This window comes from Chanodichthys erythropterus, chromosome 22 (genome assembly GCF_024489055.1).
Source record: "Chanodichthys erythropterus isolate Z2021 chromosome 22, ASM2448905v1, whole genome shotgun sequence".
Lineage (NCBI taxonomy): Eukaryota > Metazoa > Chordata > Actinopteri > Cypriniformes > Xenocyprididae > Chanodichthys > Chanodichthys erythropterus.
Genome location: NC_090242.1, coordinates 25106663 through 25128250, shown reverse-complemented (window position 1 = coordinate 25128250; position 21588 = coordinate 25106663). Strand labels below are relative to the sequence as shown.

At 40.1% G+C, this 21588-nt stretch overlaps 1 protein-coding gene across 1 annotated transcript in view; it reads left to right on the top strand.

Moving 5' to 3' along the window:
- Positions 1 to 21588, top strand: part of gria1b (glutamate receptor, ionotropic, AMPA 1b) — a 66999-nt gene extending 45411 nt beyond the window's left edge. Inside the window, exons 12-16 of the mRNA XM_067374952.1 lie at positions 3969 to 4167; positions 8996 to 9243; positions 11953 to 12067; positions 15200 to 15334; positions 21430 to 21588. Of these exons, the coding sequence (XP_067231053.1) occupies positions 3969 to 4167; positions 8996 to 9243; positions 11953 to 12067; positions 15200 to 15334; positions 21430 to 21588 (856 nt within the window). The remainder of the gene's footprint in view (positions 1 to 3968; positions 4168 to 8995; positions 9244 to 11952; positions 12068 to 15199; positions 15335 to 21429) is intronic.

Genomic DNA, 21588 nt, shown 5'->3' with positions numbered 1-21588 from the left:
AAATAACGTTTTAAATAAAAAATGTTCAATAGAGAAATATGCAATGATGGTACAAACAAAGAAGTGATACTTTTAAATATTAAACTATATCTGCCAGTAGGTGGCTGTAAGTCACTGGGCCCTATTTTAATGATCTAAGTGCATGGTTTATTTACATGTTGGAATTTGCAAGCAGAACAACTGAACGCTTCTCTAGCGAGGAAATGGATCTGTTATGGGACAAGCCGGATTCCACCAAAGCATTTTTATCTTTATGCACACAATAATAATCTTTGACAGTGTAATCCTTTTACTTTTAATATTTGGCATGTTTGTGTGCTGCTGCGTGTCCCTTTGTGTGTATTAAGCAGAGTGTATGCGCGTTGTGACCTGGTTTCAGTTGGTCAATGGCGCAGTCTATTTCAGTTGCCTCAAAATAGTAATGCATCAACAATGCACCTGAATACAGCTCATTTTCAGACCAGCACGCCCATGGGCGCGCAAATGGGCAGAAATGCATTTGCTATTTAAACAACGTGGCGCAGGATGTGAAAATGATAACTGCGTTGGGCTGAAACTAGCAAAAAACACTTGCGTCGCGCCTGGCGCCGCATTGCATTGGGTGTATGATAGGGCCCACTGTCTTAGTGAGTGAGTCATTGAGTCATTAATTCATTCAGTAACGAAGCAAGTGGCTGTAGCCTATTAATGAATAGGTCATTGAATCATTGACTCTAACGATTTGTTCAAACGATTCATTCACGAAACACCGCTGCATGTTGCAGTTCTTCTGTGGTATTTGTTGAAAATTGGAACTCTTATTTTGGTGCAAAATTGAGCAAACAACACTGACAATACTGCATTTAAAATGTTTATCACTTAATTTTGTTGAATTGTTATATAAAGTCAATGTCAAGAACTCACACAGGGTATTTTTTTTTCAAAGAGAGTCTTAAATCGATCTCTAAGCACACCTTGTCTATAGGCTATTTGTTCTTCATGCCATTAATTGCTAAATCCCCACTTTTACAAAGGTACATTATCGAGAACAACAGTAATGTAGTGCAATTTGCTTTGTGATTTGCACGCTGCTTGTGTGCACACAAAAGATGAGGTAATTCGATTGGATGTCATGTATTTACAACATTTTGCCTGATAGAAATACATGCTCGGTTTTAATGTTATTTTAAGGTGGGGTAGAATTAAATGAATGGCAAAACTCAGCATTTTGTTCACATACCCACTCTTGTTATCTCACGAACCCCCAGGGGTATGTGTATCCCAGTTTGAGTACCACTGTTGTAAGGGATGTAAGACATTTTTGAAGTGGTACAATTTGACTTTGTGTTTTCTTTTTTTATTCTTTTTATATTTTTTAAAGAAATTAATACTTTTACTCAGCATGACACAATAAATTGATTTAAAACTTTCTATAGGACCACATCTTCTCAAATACTGCGATCTTTGACATGGAAGGATAGGCCTAAAGTCATTCATAATGAAGTCATTCATATTTAAAGTCCCCCTGTAGTAATCATTTTATCCCATAAAACTCATCTTTGATCAGCAAAATGATATATTTAAAAGTTTTCTTCCTCTGAAAAAAAATTCTTCATGCCATAAAATAGCTTGAATGTAACTCTATATCCTTGCCTCATTTAATACATGCGGATCAATGAATATGCAAATTAACCCCGCCTCCATTCACTCGTGCCAGCTCAGAGATCCAACTTACTGAGGTAAACGCTGCACAATGGCATCGCTCTTCACAACATCGGACACATAACGGTAATTAATAAGATTAGCCTTTTGCTTGACTATGTTATCAAAACAGCTAATAATGTGTTGCTAATGTTACACAAACCATGTTCCCGTTCACCATGTCAGTGTCACACAGCTGCCTTCTAACAATCAGTATCCTTACAAATGCTTTGAACATTTCTCTAAATGCTGTTCTTTGTTCTTTCTAATCATTAAAAAAACATAAAAACTTTTCCAAAAAGGTTTAAGCAGATTACCCATTGATAATAATAAGAAATGTTTCTTGAGCATCAAATCAACATATTAGAATGATTTCTGAAGGATCATGTGACTCTGAAGACTTCAGGATTGTGACAACGATGCTGAAAATTCAGCTTTGCCATCACAGAAATAAAGTAGATTTTCAAATATATTATCACTGTCACAGACACGCCAGGCTCCAGCACCCACCAATCACAGCGCACGCCTTCCCCTGAGTACTGATCACTAACACCTGCACCTCATCACCACGCCAATCAGCACTCACATAAAAGACACTCACACACTCCTTCACATTGTTCGGTCTTGTTCGCATCAAGGAACTTACCTCTATGCCTACCTCAAGGGCTCCCATTGCTACTTACCTGTCTCCTGTGTTTCCGAGCTCCCTCCTGTATTCTAAGTCTGTGTGTGAGTGTCGTCCACCATCCCTGTCTCCATTCTCCTACTGCTATTCTCCAGCATCCAACCTGCAAACCACAAAGAACAGTATTACTATTCATTCATTCATCATTCAATTATACAACCTCTGCAAACTCACCTGTTATCACTGTTTCCTCTGCTTGTATCCAGTAAACAACCTGAACTGTCATCTTCTGTCTCCGAATGGTACATATTGTAACAATAACAGTAATAACAGTGATAACAGTTTTTTTGTAATATTTCACAATGTTATTGTTTAATAGTGTTTTTGATAAAATAATCTTTCATAAATGTTCAATAAAAACCCGCGCAAGTAATTTTCCTGATAACCATCATCCATTTGTCATTTTACTTTACTCTTACATGCTAAAGTTTTCCTTTATTAGAAAGCATAATTTCTGTTCTGATCTATATCTAAAATGCATTAACATTCCAACAATGTTCCAACAACTTCCAATTTGTAATGCAGGGCATTTCGCTTCCCTATAAAAATTCATAGCGGTTTATGGGCCCCTTTAATATAACTGATAATATCATTGGAGTCTTGAAGAGAATGTATATTTCCCTTGAAAGTGAAAGAGGGCGGAATTGTGTGCAGCATGTATTGGAAAGCAGAACTTTAGTGCTAGCTTGGCAGAACAGGATCGTTTTTATTAAATTTAAGACTTTCATTCAAAGGGAACGGTGAAAGAAGAACAGTTTTCAATGTTTGAGGACACTCAGATTAATAGACATATGCGTAGAGAAGTCACAGATCAAACTAGGCCATGTCTCGTGGACAAAGAACATTAGGGGTTATATAATGGTTGTTATTATTATTAGTTATACAATCCCAATTTTATCTTACATACAACTTCAGGGAGGTATATTCTTTCCATACTTTTAATTTACTCGGCATAAAAATGCTGACTTGTGCATTACTTGTCTAAATCCATGCGGGCAAGTTGTTTTAAATCACTTTTGGTGTTGGTGTTATTGCACAATTTAATATATTTAAAATGAAAAATAACATCTAAATAACATGTTTGTAAAATACTGGGAATCTTTCTTGCATACTGTCTCTTATAAGCTGTTTATAATTTGTGTCTTTAAAAAATAATTACATTCAGTTTTAATGCATCCAGCTCCTCTTTTCAGGAACGAAATGCAATTATATTTCAAAGATGTTTTATTGTAACTGCAGCAGTCCTCTGGTCTTTTCATTAAGCTCATATAGGTGGTATTTCAGACATTTTGAGCTCTGATGATAATTAAATTCTGCCATACAAAGGCTGCAAATGACTTTACTTTTGTTTAATCCCTGATCCAGATCTGATTTATAACTAGATTAACCATTAAGAAGGCTTTTTTTAATCATATATGCCTGCTGATAAAGTAATTAATTTATTAATTAATCTGTTATCTTTCCACTGTGTGCACAGCTAGAAATGGAAATCATATTAAAATTGAGGCACTTCATTATGAGTCTAATTGGATAGAGAAGATCACTTCAATATTCCAGACAATTAACCACCTGTTTGTTGTTAAACTGTACCTTTCCCCCCCAGATCTCTCTCCGGTCGTATAGTTGGAGGTGTGTGGTGGTTCTTCACTCTGATTATCATCTCCTCCTACACAGCCAATCTGGCTGCCTTCCTCACTGTGGAAAGGATGGTGTCCCCCATCGAGAGTGCCGAGGATCTAGCTAAGCAAACAGAGATTGCCTATGGAACTCTGGATGGAGGATCCACCAAAGAGTTCTTCAGGGTAAGAGAAAAAGTATGTTACTATACTCTTACACAAAATGTGAAAAAATTGTGCTTTTATTAATACCCTCAAACGTTGTGTCTTCGCTTTGGACCTTATCTACCACTAAAAGGTGCATATTAATACTTCAAGGTACCAGTATTCACCTCTAAGGTATTAATATGCACCCTTTAAGGGTAGATAAGGTACAAAGATGAGGGCACTAACCTGGTGAGAAGCTTTTGTAGCCCTAAAGGTACAATTTTTGCACATTTTATCTGTACATCGAGAACACAAAAAGTACTTTTAGTATTTTAATTCACGTTTAGAAACTGTTTCACGTTGTATACTTGCTATCTTCTGTACCATATGAAAGTATATAGACAGACTATGACAGCTTTGTGTGAGGGAAAAGCCAGAAATTGATGTTTTAAAAGATGTTATTCAATGATAATTGTCACCTGTGCTGTAGCTTTCAAACTTTATTCATGTACATGTTCAAAAGTTTGGGGACGCGAAGATTCTTTTAATGTTTTTGAAAGTCTCTTATGTTCACCAGGGCTGCACATGTTTTAACCCTTGTGCGTCAAAAAATGTCCATGTCCAAAAACTGTCATAAAAATATAATTTATTAATATTTTTTCCCAATATCACTGATGTAATTTTTTTAACCAGCATCTGTTCTATCTATAGGTGCCAAACATTCATTTAATTTTAAGAACTGTAACCCTTTAAATGCTGGTTTGTTTACATAATGCCATAGGAGTTTTTTTATGAACAAAATTTAAAATAGTAGTTTATTTTCATAAACTAAATGCTAAGCAGATTTTTTTTTCTTTGCTTATTAGATTCTTGGGTGTGTCAATGAAGAACAACAACATTAATTTTGAGGAATTTATATTTTTATGTAGTGTCAAATTTTTTAAAAAAACTAACACTTAGGTCCATAAAGGACAAAAATGTCATAGAAATATTATTTTTTTCCACTTTCACTGACTTTTTATTTTATTTATTTATTTTTTTATCAGCATCTCTTCTATTCATAATTACCAAATATTCATTCATTTTCAGAATTTTAACACTTTACAAATCAGTTTCTTTACATCCTCGGCTTCTAATGCACCTGTGTGCTCACTGCCAGTGGGCAACACTAGATTCAGAGCTTCCTCTGCTGAGTAACGTCTCTTCAGCTTGCAAACAATGAAGTGATCAACCCCTCAAGCACCAAATATTTATAGGTTTGGCTGTGAGAACACCTGTGTGAACTCAAACTTTGTATAAAATCTACCAGACTAAACAATCAGCATTTTCTTGTGGTGAAAACTAAAACAATGTGTTTAGGGGCTTCTGAACGTCTACTTCAAATTCAAGCGTAACTTTTATCTCTGTACAAAAACAATAACAAGCGAAAAGTGCAATCAAGGGTTAAGATGCGTGTTTGGGTGAAAAAGAAAAACCTCAAAGCTCATTAACCTTCTTTGACCTTTTTCATAGTTTTCACATGGCCCTATGACCCTGCCAAGGGTGTGACATGGAGTGGGATTTTTGATTGCCAGCACAATATAATTTCTTTCAAATTAATTACAAACAATAAATTTTCAGTAAACACATGCAAACTACACTCTGACATCCTTACCAATATACCCACACAATTATAGCTGCATTATTTTTCCAATTGACTCTATAATAGACTATAATACGCATAAGCAGAAAACACAAATAAAGCGAGTATTTCTTTTATATGCCAAATTTGAAAATATGGCACAATCTAGTAAAAAATGGTAAAAATGTAAAATTTGAAGCCTTGCCAATAGAATGAATGCCTATTTGCAAATATTGTATCATTTTATAGTCAAATGGCCCTGGGTTAAAAAATTGCAGTTTTAATAGGGTTCAATGTGGACATTTTTGTCCTTAAGGTCCTGAGTGGGAGTATTTTTTGTACGGAGGGTAAAATTGATTTTTTTGAAGGAAATGAGGGTAAAATATTAAAATTCCAATAAAAATAAACACCTGAGCCAAAATTCATGTAGTTGGCATTAACAAAGGCACACTTATAACAAAAAACAAAACGGAAATGGACAAAAATGTCCATAAGGTCACACAATAAAAAACACAAAAATACAGTAAAAACAGCAATATTGTTATATATATGTTATAAATATTATTACAATTTAATATAAAATAATAATAATAATAATATATAATTATTATTTTTATATATTTTAAAATGCAGTTTATTCCTGTGATGAAAAAACTTTCAGCATTTTTTGCACAAAATGTCTTATTATTATCAGTGTTAAAATGTCATGTTGCTTAATGTTATTGTGGAAATTATCGATTTTTTTTTTTTTTTTTTTTTTTTTTTTTAAGGATTCTATGGAAAGAACAGAATTTATTTAAATTAGAATTATTTTATAATATTATAAAAGTCTTTACTGTCAATTTTGATTAATTTAATGCATCCCTGCTGTTAGGGTACACAGGTCAATTTAGCTCAAAGGGAATTATTAATTAATTTGCAGGGAATTTAAAAAAAAAAAATCACTTATTTTACGGCCGAGCAAATTAATCGTCATCTCTAAGACCTGATTTGAATGAACCATCAATAATTAATTTAATCCTTCTATCGCTTCTTAGGCGGGGTTATTAGACCTTATGGATGCACCAGTTCATTGAGAATCTGGAGGTATACTTGCGTTTGTCATTTGTGTCTTTAAATGGGGATTCCCTTGTCAGCATCTTTGGCCTGGAGAAAGGTGTCTCCCAGGTTCTTCTGATTTGCTGCAGGTCTTTTCGGTTCCGGATTGATGTCGTGGGAAGCCAATCACGTTCTGGTGTGCTGGCGGAGGAGTGGAGTCTCCCTCGTGGCTGAAGTTTGAAGTTTTGTGGTGGGCAAAGACTGTAGGATCATTGATTAAACTTTGGGGCAAAACTTAACTTAGAACACGAGACTCAACGGAAAAGAAAGGAAACTAAGTAAAAGAAAGGAAAGTAAGTGAGTGAGATGAGAGTAGTTGGATGGCTTGAATGACGCTGCTTGTTCTTATTTTCATCTGATCTTGGTCTGCTTTTGTCTTGTCTTCATCATCTTCTCTGTCTTCTTGATCTTCTCATCAGTATAAATTGTCTTTGTGTACTGAATTTTTAAACTGAGGTGTTTGTCTAACCTTTTGAGGAGAACCAATAGAGTACATCAGGGATGACGCATTTTTGTAGGCAAAACCCGGAAGCGAGTTAGCATTTTAGGACTTCCGGTTCCAACGCCGTAAAGTCTATGGGTTTTTTTAATGGGTTTTTGCTAAATTGCCTGAAATAAGGTCTGTGGTTTACAAAGCCTCTAAATATTTTCACGTTTTGATCAATGACACACCAGTTATAACCCGCTTGTGATTTTTTTTACTGTTTCTTAAAAACGGTGGTTGCTAACAAATTGCTATAAGGGGTAGTCCTTTTTGTTCCTTTGGCAGGGACTTTAGACGTCATCATAACAAACAGGACATTTGGACAGCATTTCTCATGGAAAAGTGGATAAGTATTCATACACAGCACAGATCATAATCAGCGAACATGTTTTTAAATAACGTTGTTTTTTTAAACAGTTTGAAGAAGCTTGGTGGTGTTGATGTTGATCCTCGACCATGGTGTGCTGTAGTCCGTTTATAGCCTACTGTTAGCCTTTTATATCTGATGACTTTATTTAGGCTTCAAAATGTATTTATGTTTTAACTTGTACAGATTATCTTGATAGACAAAACGTTTAAGTGTCATAACCCTTTGTTAAACACAGAGCTTATTTTCTGTGATATTTCCAAAAGTCTATGGGAAAAATACATAGGCTTTCAACCGAGGGAACCCGTGCGCTGCTAACTTCCGGGTTGGCCTACAAAAACACGTCATCCCTGAAGTACTCTATTAGGTATCATCTTTGTTTCAGAGGTGGCTTTTCTCCTCCCCTTTATCATGAATTACATATTATCACCTGGTCTCTACTCTCTGCTAATAGCAGTAAAGTTAAGAGTTTAGACATGATTTCTATAAAAGAATACAATGCATTTTACACAGATTTCATTTATGCCATCCTTTGAATTATGAACAAAGATTTACACTCATACCAAACAAGGCACACTTTCAATCAACCATTCAATAGTTATAACAATTACATGATACGTAATATAGAATAATGCCGTTGAACAATGTTTGATAACAAATCCGTTTAGAATTGTTTTTAGAACAATTCGATGCAGTTTATATATAAACAGTCTCTATGGGGTTTTCTGTGGGTTTTCTGTGGGTCTCTGTCACTCAGAAGAAGAATGCCTGTTTTGTATCTACGTTTCGGAGATCAAGCAACCTCTGCTGTTATCTTGCTGGGTCTCGAGCTGTGCCCTCTTCAATCCGTCTTTTACAAACTGCTTAAGGTTGACATCATCTTCCTCAGCTAGGCTCAACTTTTACAAGCTTGCAAGGCCATAAAGCTGGTGGTTTTGTAGACTGAATGGAGCCGCAAATGACAGATTCTCTGATTTTGGGTCCTGCGTGTTGATTTGGGATCTGGAGTGTTGAGATGAGTTTTGAATGGAATTCTGTTTGAATGAAGATTCATTTGTGTTTGTTCATCCTCAAATCCTACATTGCTGAATAAAAGTATTAATTTAAAAAATATATATATATCTTACTTATCCCAAACTTTTGCACCCAAGTGTATTTTCAAATATGGTACAAAACAGCAGTTCTTTTGAACTATTACTTTTGATCTATTTAATGCATCGTGTACACCTAAAATATTGAGGCAAACACACCGAAATCTGACTTCTTAATCTGACTTCAGTATAACCCCCTTCCTCAGAGATCAAAGATCGCAGTATTTGAGAAGATGTGGTCCTACATGAAGTCTGCAGAGCCTTCTGTATTTGTGAAGACGACAGACGAAGGTGTAGTGCGGGTGAGGAAGTCCAAAGGGAAGTATGCTTATCTGCTGGAGTCTACTATGAATGAATACATTGAACAGCGCAAACCATGTGACACCATGAAGGTGGGAGGAAACCTGGACTCAAAGGGCTATGGAGTAGCCACACCCAAAGGATCGGCCCTGAGGTACACCTGAGCCTCCTAATACTTCAAAATGTTTTTTTTGTGACGATGATTATGAATCATTAAAAGTCTGAGAGTTTACAACGGAGAGATGTCTGAAGGCATAACAGCATGCTTACAGCTGAAGTGTGTAAGGGTTTCTCAGATAAATGGCTTACTAAGAGTTGTCCATGTATATTAAACTGAGTAAGGAGAAATATTTTAATCATCCAATTTGATATCCAAAAGTTGCACACTTCAACTTTAAATTTTTAATATCGATTTTAAATTTCATATTTTAAAATGAAAGTAATAAAATAACTACAACTAAAGTTAATAAGACACTATCTTTGCTGAGAGTTCTGTATGACCAAGTTTATCTTTTTTTTTTAAAGAAGCATCTCCTCTGTAACCTCTCGTTTTATCTGTTGACTGAAATTAGTTGTAATTGTCTGTGTTTGTGTTCTGTACCATTAACTCTCCCTACCACAAAATCATAATTCCATCATCAAGATTTTTCCATTTTTAATGTTTGTATGAATACCATGTTTCATCCTACTTGCATCTCACCACATTGACTAAATGCATTTCAGTACTTCTGTTCTTTTATACATGAATCAAAGAACACATCCTTGAGAATAATGACCCATTATGCTTTTTTAAATGGCAAACTCTGATTTGAATAAGAGCTTTGTCCCTGTTCAGTAGCATTTAACTATAGAAAATACTTCCTAAGAGTTGATTTCAACATCTAGACATACACCGACCAGGCATACAATTATGACCCAACACTGGAGATGAAGGTGAAGGGCCAAATTCTGATGGCTAGATGACTGGGTCAGAGAATCTCCAAAATTGCAGTTCTTGTGGGGTGTTCCCGGTCTGCAGTGGTCTATATCTATAAAAAGTGGTGCAAGGAATGAACAGTGGTGAACCGGCGACAGGGTCATGTCGCCTGATGCACGTGGGGAGCGAAGACTGCTCCGTGTGGTCCGATCCAACAGACGAGCTACTGTAGCTCGAATTGCTCAAGAAGTTAATGCTGGTTCTGATAGAAAGGTGTCAGAATACACAGTGCATCACAATTTGATGCGTATGGAGCTGCATAGCTGCAGACCAGTCAGGGTGCCTATGCTGACCCCCATCCACCACTGAAAGCACCAACAGTGGGCACGTGAGCATCAGAACTGGACCACGAAGCAATGGAAGAAGGTGGCCTGGTCTGATGTATCACATTTTCTTTTACATCACGTGCATTTACCTGGGGAACACATGGCACCAGGATGGACTATGGGAACAATGCAAGCTGGCGGAGGCAGTGTGATGCTTTGGACAATGTTCTGCTGGGGTCTAGTGGAGTCCATGCCTCGACGGGTCAGGGATGTTTTGGCAGCAAAAGGGGAACCAACACAATATTAGGAAGGTGTTCATAATGTTATGCCTGATCGGTGTACACTACCATTCAAAAGTTTGTGATCGATAAGATTTTTTAAACCGCACCAAGACTACATTTATTTGATCAAAAACAGTAAAAGCAGTAATATTATTACAATATAAAATAATAGTTTTCTATTTAAATGTATATTAAAATGTTGTTTAATCTGTAATGGCAAAGCTGAATTTTCAGGATCATTACTCCAGGCTTCAGTGTCACATGATCCTTCAGAAATCATTCTAATATGCAGATTTGGTGCTCAACAAACATTGGTTATCAATGTTGAAAACAGTAGTGCTGCTTAAATTTTTTTACAGAAACTGTGATACAATTTTTCAGGATTCTTTTATAAATAGAAGATTTGAACATTTATCAATTTAATGTATCCTATACTTCTAAAATATTGTCTGTAATAATTCAACAAAGATAAGGCACAGTCGGATAAAAGGCAGTTGTATGAAACATAAAGGCCTTTCAAACAGTAACACAAATGTTTCTTTTCTAGAAAACAGCAGTCTGTTTTCCAGTCCAGAGTTGATGAACATAAATCAGATGTTGACCAATGACTTCTGGCATTTTCACCATCTTTCTCTCAAATTCATCTCTCATGTGCTCCATTTCAGATGTTGAGATGGTCTTATCCATCATTATCCTCTCTGACATCCTTGTTGTCTTGTGTACCCTGCAGATTTCAGATTAATGTTCATGGATGAACTCTGGATTTGTTTTAGTCATCCATAAGCACATCGGCCTCTTTCTCCCCCCTGTCTCGAAGGGTACAGAAAGAAGTCAGGGATTTTACAGAGAAAGACAACGCCACACATATGAGAACGGGCCGCATTAAGAGTGCTCTGGGTTTGATTGCAGTGTTGGGATTTCCCAAAATATGGAACGTACAGTGTCCTTCAACCGCAACCACGGCGTATTAGATTTTCCAGAGCTAATCTCAGTAATATTGACTTAATCTGGGAATCCTCTTACGCAGACCACTCTGTGACAAAGGGCTTAAATCCAGAGCATTGCTAATTCGTCCTGTTTCCTCACCCACAATTCGGGTCTTGCTCAGTAAAATCTCTCATAATTTGGTCATGGTACTTTTTTTTTTTACACTTTAGCACAACACAAGACAACTAATATTACATCAACAAGCCCAGCAGAGCCAGGCACACAGTCAGATCAGTTTTATGTTCTGTTCACTTCCTCTACGACTTAATAGACTCACTTTTATTTGACACAACCTCTGCCTCGCCGTATCATATCACCAATGCTGACCCAGCTTATTTTATTATCATTTCAAGAAACCCAGTAAACCTGGCAGTGTTAAAACTGAACGAGCAGGGCCTGTTGGACAAATTGAAAAACAAATGGTGGTACGACAAGGGAGAGTGTGGCAGCGGAGGAGGTGATTCCAAGGTCAGCCCCAATATGAGCTATCCAGCGGGTAACCACCACCTTCGGGGGTAACCGGCAACCTCAGTTAACAAACACCTCGGCTGCAGTTGTACACAAATTGAACGGATTCCAACTCAAAGTTTATTTAATGCTACTAAGACGTTTAAATGATTGACAGTCAATTATAACATTGAGTAACACTCAAATTTTTGCAAATCCGAGTGTTTTCGATCTCTTGCCGGTTACCCAAAGTGATATAGTAATACACATCTTGCAGTAGGGAGAAAGGTCACAAAAGCTAGATGGAGTATTAATGCATATCACTTTGGCAGTGACAGTTTTCAAACTCTGTGACTGTGCTGTTCTTTCCTTTTTTTTCTGTTTTTGTTTTGTTTGTTTTCTTTTCTATTTATATGTAGACATGTAGAACACATCAAAACGTAATTATGGGTGTATGTTTGCTTAAATGCTGAATAACATAAGATAACATGGGTAATGTTATTTATGTTATTTTCCTGGTTGAAGAATCCCCGTAAACCTAGCGGTGTTGAAACTCAATGAGCAAGCCGTCTTAGACAAACTGAAAAACAAATGGTGGTACGATAAAGGGGAATGTGGAAGCAAGGACTCCGCCAGAAAGGTCAGTTCACTCATTGGTCCTTTCCCTCACTTAGAGATCCAGCTTTAGCGCTTTACTAAAGGCCCTGTCCTCCTCTCTCTTAAACACGCGCCACAGCCAACGCTCTGTCTCCAATCTGCCATTTACCCAGAGACTTGCGTGCACTGTCATCATGTTGCTGTCTGGCCCCTATTACTTCCCACATTACAAAATAGACGTGATGCTTGTGGTGTATTTATAGAAATAAGCAACGTAGCTTTTTTTCTTCACTCACTTCAGTGCTTCTGCATGGGCACTTTGTTCTGCGCCTGCAGCATTTCCAAATTATTGAGCTTTTCCTGCTCATTTGGCCGCATTTAATAACCGTACCTACATATTCATGTGTAAAACTCAAACCTCTTCACTCGTAAAAATGTTTTCATCAATAAATTCATGTACTCAAGGATAAAATCAGACTCCCGGTTCTAAAGTTATATTATATTATATTATATTATATTATATTATATTATATTATATTATATTATATTATATTATATTATATTATATTATATTATATTATATTATATTATATTATATTATATTATATTATATTATATTATATTATATATTATATTATTATCAGGATAATGAGTATTAACCTAGTGGCAATAATAGTATTTAAAGGGTTAGTTCACCCAAAATTTTAAATTCTGTCATTAATTACTCACCCTCATGTCGTTCCAAACCCGTAAGACCTTCGTTCATCTTCAGAACATGTTATTTTTTAAGATATTTTTGATAAAATCCGATGGCTCAGTGAGGCCTGCATTGACAGCAAGTTAATTAACACTTTCAAATGCCCAGAAAGCTACTAAAGATGTATTTAAAAAAGTTCATGTGACTGCCGTGGTTTAACCTTAATGTTATGAAGCGACAAGAATACTTTTTGTCCGCCAAAAAAAAAAAAAAGACTTTATTCAACAATGTCTAGTGATAGGTGATTTCAAGACACTCATGAAGCTTTGCAGCTTTACGAATCTTTTGTTTTGAATCAGTGTTTCGGAGCACATATCAAACTGCCAAAGTCACGTGAATCATTGAAATTTCGAAACACTTATGACGCAGTGGAGCCTTGTTTACTGAAATCAGGGCACTTCGGCACTCCGAACCACTGATTCAAAACAAAAGATTCGTAAAGCTTCGAAGCTTCACTAAGCATTGTTTTGAAATCGGCCATCACTAGATATTGTTGAATAAAGTTGTCATTTTGTTTTTGGCGCACAAAGTATTCTCTTCGATTCATAACATTAATTGTTGAACCACTGTAATCAAATTAACTGTTTTAAATATAACTTTAGTACCTTGCTGGACATTTGAAAGTGTACATTTCTGGCAATGGAGGCTTCACTGCGGCATTGGATTTTATCAAAAAGATCTTCATTTGCGTTCTGAAGATGAACGAAGGTCGTACGAGTGTGGAACGACATGAAGGTAATTAATGACAGAATTTTCATTTTTGGGTGAACTAACCCTTTAATCTTAATTAGTTTACAGTACATCAGAATATTATAATTATAGTCTTGAATTATGCTAATTTCATAAGTATATTAAATGTATTCAGCTCTGTTACTCCAGTGAATTTATACATGAAGCTGTAGAAGTAGTAAGCAAAGAGATACCACCCCCCCCCCCCCCCCATTGTATCTGCTTTTGTCCTAAACTCCTCATAACAACAGCAACATTATAAAGCCTAAAGCCACCCATCTATTTCAGCATGAGTAAATGGCAGTCTGGAGAGAAAAGCGTTGCCATGAAATGCCCTCTAACAGGATTGCTCTTCCCCTTTAGAGTCCTTCAGTGCTGTCTTGTCTCTGTCCAAAGACAATGTGCATGCCAATGGATGAGACCTCCATACGGTCGCCAAACAGATGCATGTCATTGACTCCCACCACCCCTGACATGATGTCTCTGCCACCAGAGGCAGAGAGAGATGCCAAAGGGTCTCAATTATGACCTTTTGACAAGAAATCTTAAAACAGAAGCCAAGAAATTATATAAACAAGACAAAAAACTTTATACCTGCATGGTTTTAAATAATAAGGAGGTATAGATAAAGTTAAAATGTAAACCGGGAGATATGTTTGATTTGCTTCATATTTTATTATTAAATATTAATATTGTTTTTATTTATTTGTAATGCTTTGTTAAAAATGAAATCACTATGCCGAGACAGCCAGAAATGACTGAAAGATTGTTTGTTCCAAGCTGATGCATGTGTTTGCATGATTTAGGTAGTTCTTTTTATTGCTGACTCATTTTATATACTGTGACAGAATAAATATCATAGTTATCATAATATAGATATATAGCGAATGTTTAAGTATCTAGATTTTGTTGAAGTGTACCTTATATCTTATAGCTGTAAATATCATGTGTGATTATTGAATAGCTGTGATAGAAAGAGATAATTTATGTTTGTTGCTGTCCTGTAGATTTTTTGTGTTTATGTGTTTGTGTGACAGTGCGAGTGTTTGATTGTCGTCTCTGCTCTGCAGGATAAGACCAGCGCTCTGAGCCTTAGTAATGTGGCTGGAGTTTTCTACATTCTGATTGGTGGGCTTGGGCTTGCCATGCTGGTGGCCCTTGTTGAGTTCTGTTACAAATCCAGAATCGAGTCTCGAAGGATGAAGGTGTGTAAAAACCATGATAACCCACCCCATTCAGCATCTACAGCCCACTATAGTGCAATATTTAGATCCGTCCGCATTTAATTATGGGTTTTGCATTTGGCACTTATAATGTTTTATAACTGCTATAGTATACTGACCTCACTTCCTCTGGGGGATCTGGCAGAGGAACATATTGGCATTTAGGAGGTAATTGTGGGTGGGTGTAAACATCATACCACCCACTGCGCTTTTCTCTAATCCTGGAGCGCATTGCTCTCAAATGCTTACAAAATTAAGAAGAATACAGTGACTTATATAGATTTAATTAACCACAAACCCATGTGATGACTCATAATTTTCATTTAAGGTCCTTCAAAGGGAAATCTGAGAAGTCCTTTTTAAGACATGGTTTATGAAACACTCTGCGTTGCCTAAATATACTTTTTAGACATCATGCAGGAAAAGCAATTTTGGTCACACTTTACAGCTACATTAAGTGGCATTTACTGTGTAACTACATGTTGTTTTGAAAATTCCCACATTTACTGCTAATGAGTTTGAGGTATGGTTAGGTTTAGGAGTAGGGTTGGGTTAAGGTTAAGATTAAGGGGGTTAAGTTTTGGGATAATGGTTGGTTTACTGTAAGGAGTAAAGTTAACAGTGTAACTACAAATGCTATTTAAATGCAAGTACTTTAAAGGTGCAATATCGTTAGCCTCATAGTATAATTGCCTAAGTCATTTTTTGGCCAAATTGTGATATCTGCCTTTGAAATATGATCTGCGCAATGAGGCTAACGATATGTAAGAATTTTGCAGTAAAATATCCAAAAAACACTAGGCCAGTGTTAAATATTTTGTTCACTTGAGTACTTACAATATCCCAAATGTTTACAACTATATGTAATTCTTGAGAAAACTAATTATTGTTATATAGCTCAACACATTTAGTCTCATTGTTTAAATCTAATTTTCTTGATTTTTTGCGAGTACCATGCTTTACCATGCCTCCCATTTATCAACACAAGCCATCCATCATTTAATATGATATTATAAAATCGATCTAGCTTACTGCAGTGTGCAACAAGTGTCTCAGAGCAGCCGCTGAGCGAATGCACAGAGTAACGTTATAACATTTTCAACACACTCAAATGTATCTAATATGATAAACAGAGCTGCGTTACCTCATACTCATGACTGGAAAAGCGGAAGCAGCGCCAGCGACTGTCATAATAAAAGTTCCACTGCTCGTGAGGCGTGTGTTGCACAATCGCTCCAGCTGCCTCGTTCAGCTCCCACAACACTCGGTCATGCTCTGCTTCATACTACAGTAACATTATTAATAATCGCATCCATGAACATGATTTCTTCACGAGTCCTATCCCAATTCTTTTCCACTGGCCATTGAGGTGAAGACCACATATCCCAAGATTCCGCGCTCAAACTTGGCATTATCAAGCTACGCCTTTATTTTGAATAGGTCTCTAGCGACCTCTAGCGGACATAAAATATTACATATTGCACCTTTAACAATGCACCAACATGTATGTACATAAGTAAATTGTATCATATGGTGAAAGAGTTAGTTCACCCAAAAAATTAAAATTCTGTCATTAATTACTCACCCTCATGTCGTTCAACACCTATAAGACTTTCGTTCATCTTCGGAACACAAATGAAGATCTTTTTGAAAATCTTGTTTCTCCATAGACAGCCTTCACCACTTGAAATTTGAAGCTTCAAAAAGTTCATAAAGAGAGCGGGTTAGTCCAAATTTTCTGAAGAGACTCTGTCGCTTTATTTGATGAACAGATTTAATGTAGGCTTTTACTCGCATTTAACATTGATCAGCAAACATAAACAGAAGCTCAACTGAACTTGAATGACGCACGAGATCAAACCTCTTCTGGAAGCTCAAACGTGCTCAATGAACCTCATTGGTTACGCAGCACGTTTGAGCTTCTGGAAGAGGTTTGATCTCGTGTGTCATTCAAGTTCAGTTGAGCTTCTGTATGTTCGCTGATCAGTAATGACAGAATTTTCATTTTTGGGTAAACTATCCCTTTAATTAAGGCCACCTAATATAAAGTGTGACTGTAATTTTAAAATGTATTAAATTGTTCTGATTACTTGAGTACATTTGCCTTTCCTGTGTTCACATATTTCTTACTCAAACAGTAAATTTGGGTGGGACATATCAAAATAGACCTAATATGACTTTCTTCAATGGAGCACAAAAGAAGATATTTATGTTACGTTTGCTGGTGTAGAGATGAGGCAGATACGGATTTCCACAATACATTCAATACTTTAATATAAACGAAGGCAGAGAACACCATACAAACACTAACACAAACAGAGAACGGACCAGGAGTGAAGGGAGTGAGTGCAATATATGGGGAGTGCTGACAATAGAGTCCAGGTGCAGGTGATGAGTGACGATGAGGAGCTGACGAGGGAAGTGAGTGCAGGTGTGGAGAACAGAAGGATCTTGGGAAATAGAGTCCAGGGGAACACGGGATCTGTAACAGTACCTCCCCCTCCCGGTAGGCGCGTCCTCGCGCCGTAGATGTAACAACCGGGAGGGGGGCGGGCGCCCTGGAGACCTCAAACCGGAGCAGGGGGAGGAGTAGACTGGAGTGGAGGTCTCCAGGGCAGGCTCAAAAGCCATGGCGGGTCAGGAGCCGTGGGCAGCCATGGCGGGTCAGGAGCCGTGGGCAGCCATGGCGGGTCAGGAGCCGTGGGCAGCCATGGCGGGTCAGGAGCCGTGGGCAGCCATGGCGGGTCAGGAGCCGTGGGCAGCCATGGCGGGTCAGGAGCCGTGGGCAGCCATGGCGGGTCAGGAGCCGTGGGCAGCCATGGCGGGTCAGGCGCCGTGGGCAGCCATGGCGGGTCAGGCGCCGTGGGCAGCCATGGCGGGTCAGGGGCCGTGGGCAGCCATGGCGGGTCAGGGGCCGAAGCCTTCGAGGCGTTGAGCCCAGGCGGCGGTGAGGGACCGGCGGGTGATGGCCGAACTGTAGGCTCCGCCGACCGAAGCGCAGCCGGGGCTCCAGAAGGCCGCAGTGGAGGCAGGAGGACAGCCAACAAAACGAACACCGGGGGGAGTGAGGAGGCCAACTGGAACTGAGGGACGGAGTGACGGAGCGGAGCCGGAGGAGTGTAGTCCAGAGGGGAGGGCAGGCCGACGAGTGAACAAGGTGTGAGTGGAGGCAGGATGGATACTGGTGAAGCTGGTGGACTGATGGACAACGGTGGAGCAGAGGGAGGTTGGAGCCGGGGTGAAGGTAATCGCCCAGAGGTCCGAGGTGGAGATCTGGGCGAAGGGGCTTGAGGTGAAGGTTCAGTGAAGAAACACATGGGAGGCGGGAGAGGGAGGCAGGGAGGGAACACAGTCCTTACAAAATTCATAACAAAGGGCTCGGTGGTGGCAGGAACGGCAGGCTCGGCGGCGGCGGCGGCTGGAGCGGCAGGCTCGGCGGCGGCGGCTGGAGCGGCAGGCTCGGCGGCGGCGGCTGGAGCGGCAGGCTCGGCGGCGGCGGCTGGAGCGGCAGGCTCGGCGGCGGCGGCTGGAGCGGCAGGCTCGGCGGCTGGAGCGGCAGGCTCGGCGGCTGGAGCAGAGGGCTCGGCGGCTGGAGCAGAGGGCTCGTAGGCGGAGACTGGAGAACTTTGCTCGGCGGCGGAGACTGGGGAACTTGGCTCGGCGGCGGAGACTGGGGAACTTGGCTCGGCGGCGGAGACTGGGGAACTTGGCTCGGCGGCGGAGACTGGGGAACTTGGCTCGGCGGCGGAGACTGGGGAACTTGGCTCGGCGGCGGAGACTGGGGAACTTGGCTCGGCGGCGGAGACTGGGGAACTTGGCTCGGCGGCGGAGACTGGGGAACTTGGCTCGGCGGCGGAGACTGGGGAACTTGGCTCGGCGGCGGAGACTGAGGAACTTGGCTCGGCGGCGGAGACTGGGGAACTTGGCTCGGCGGCGGAGACTGGGGAACTTGGCTCGGCGGCGGAGACTGGGGAACTTGGCTCGGCGGCGGAGACTGGGGAACTTGGCTCGGCGGCGGAGACTGGGGAACTTGGCTCGGCGGCGGAGACTGGGGAACTTGGCTCGGCGGCGGAGACTGGGGAACTTGGCTCGGCGGCGGAGACTGGGGAACTTGGCTCGGCGGCGGAGACTGGGGAACTTGGCTCGGCGGCGGAGACTGGGGAACTTGGCTCGGCGGCGGAGACTGGGGAACTTGGCTCGGCGGCGGAGACTGGGGAACTTGGCTCGGCGGCGGAGACTGGGGAACTTGGCTCGGCGGCGGAGACTGGAGAACTTGGCTCGGAGGAGACTGGGGTTGAGGGCCATTTCATCCCCTCAAATACAATTAAAATCCCCACAGGCACTGGAGCTGGCTCTGTGGGGACTGGAGCTGGCTCTGGAGATACTGGAGCGGGCTCTGGAGATACTGGAGCGGGCTCTGGAGATACTGGAGCGGGCTCTGGAGATACTGGAGCGGGCTCTGGAGATACTGGAGCGGGCTCTGGAGATACTGGAGCGGGCTCAGTGAAGGCTGGAAAGGGTTCAGCGGCAGGTCTTTTCCTCCTCCTCCGCTTTCCGGACCCAGCAGGAGAGTGTGGGCCCAGCGTGGGGCAGGAAGGATGTTCACTGGAGGGGTAAGCGGAGGAATACGGAGACTGACTAACTGGCCCGGCTGACCGTGTTTCTGGACGGACTGAAGACCAACACTCATCCACATAGAATTGGGAATTATTCAAAAACAAAATAAAATTGATAGTTTCGCTTAAGGAGAGACGATAATCAGGTTCATGGAGACGGAGAGTGTTGTCATCCAGACCGTCCAAAAACAGGGCGATTAAATTAGCATCGGACCAGTCAGACAGATAAGCCAGCTCAACGAACTCCTCCACATACCTCTCCAGTGAACGACCAACCTGAAGAAGCCCGATGAGGCGATCGCCGGCTGACAGATGAGAGAGAGGCGTAGGAAGAGCAGGAGCCAGGGAGCCAGTGGAAGTCTCCATTATTCTGTGGAAATCCAGCATAATTGGTCCGTTCTTCTGTTACGTTTGCTGGTGTAGAGATGAGGCAGATATGGATTTCCACAATACATTCAATACTTTAATATAAACGAAGGCAGAGAACACCATACAAACACTAACACAAACAGAGAACGGACCAGGAGTGAAGGGAGTGAGTGCAATATATGGGGAGTGCTGACAATAGAGTCCAGGTGCAGGTGATGAGTGACGATGAGGAGCTGACGAGGGAAGTGAGTGCAGGTGTGGAGAACAGAAGGATCTTGGGAAATAGAGTCCAGGGGAACACGGGATCTGTAACAATTTACATATAAAGATCTCTTTTGTTTGCTCATACAATGAAAGACATTTGGGTCTAGTGTTATTTTGGACAAAAAGAATAGAAAAATCTATAAAATATGAGTTCTGCAGAAGAAAGAAATTTAACAACAATGGAACGACATGAGGAAGAGTAAATGATGACAGAATTGTTGTTTCTGCATCAATTATCTCTTTAAGTTTCACACTTCTATGTATTTCACCTTGTATTTTGTGTTTTCTTCCTCAACGTGACACTTTTTTTTTTTTTTTTTTTCATTCTTCAAGTGTTAAGACATTACAATCACATAACAGCCACATTTAAAATATCACAGCAACAAATCGCTGTTGCTTGCAGGCCAATTAGTCTGCATCAGCCAGAGCAACATAATCCCCAGCAATCCACTGAAGTGTGCTGGATTTAAATCATTTATTCGTCAAGGATGTACAAGCCAACATCCACATCATTAGCTCCAGTTTCAAGCCTACAGGGTTTCATTATGTAAAATTGCTACATGAGAGAGTGGCTTCAAGTTAGTGTGGCACTGGTCTCATCATTGCTGCACTTGATGGCTGTTATTTTTCACCATTTCTTATCATGAATCATTGCCTGTTCCGACTGGAGCAAATCCTCAGATCAAATGAAAAATCTTTACGCGTAATTGAGGTCAGAGCTAGTGCGTACAGTTAGCCGGCTTTAAAACAGCAGTCTCTTGCCATTTGTGCTGTGATGCCTGTGCAATATGTAGTCTGAGCAGCTTCTTTGTGTTTCTTTTCTCCTAGCAAATAATTGACGCTGCCATGCTCAGCTCCACACTGACCAGGATGGGCAGCGGAGGTGAGAACGGTCGTGTGATGGCCCATGACTTCCCAAAAGCTGCACAGACTCTGCCATGTATGGGCCAGGCAGCCGCCATGGGCCTCAGCACCACTGGGATGTAA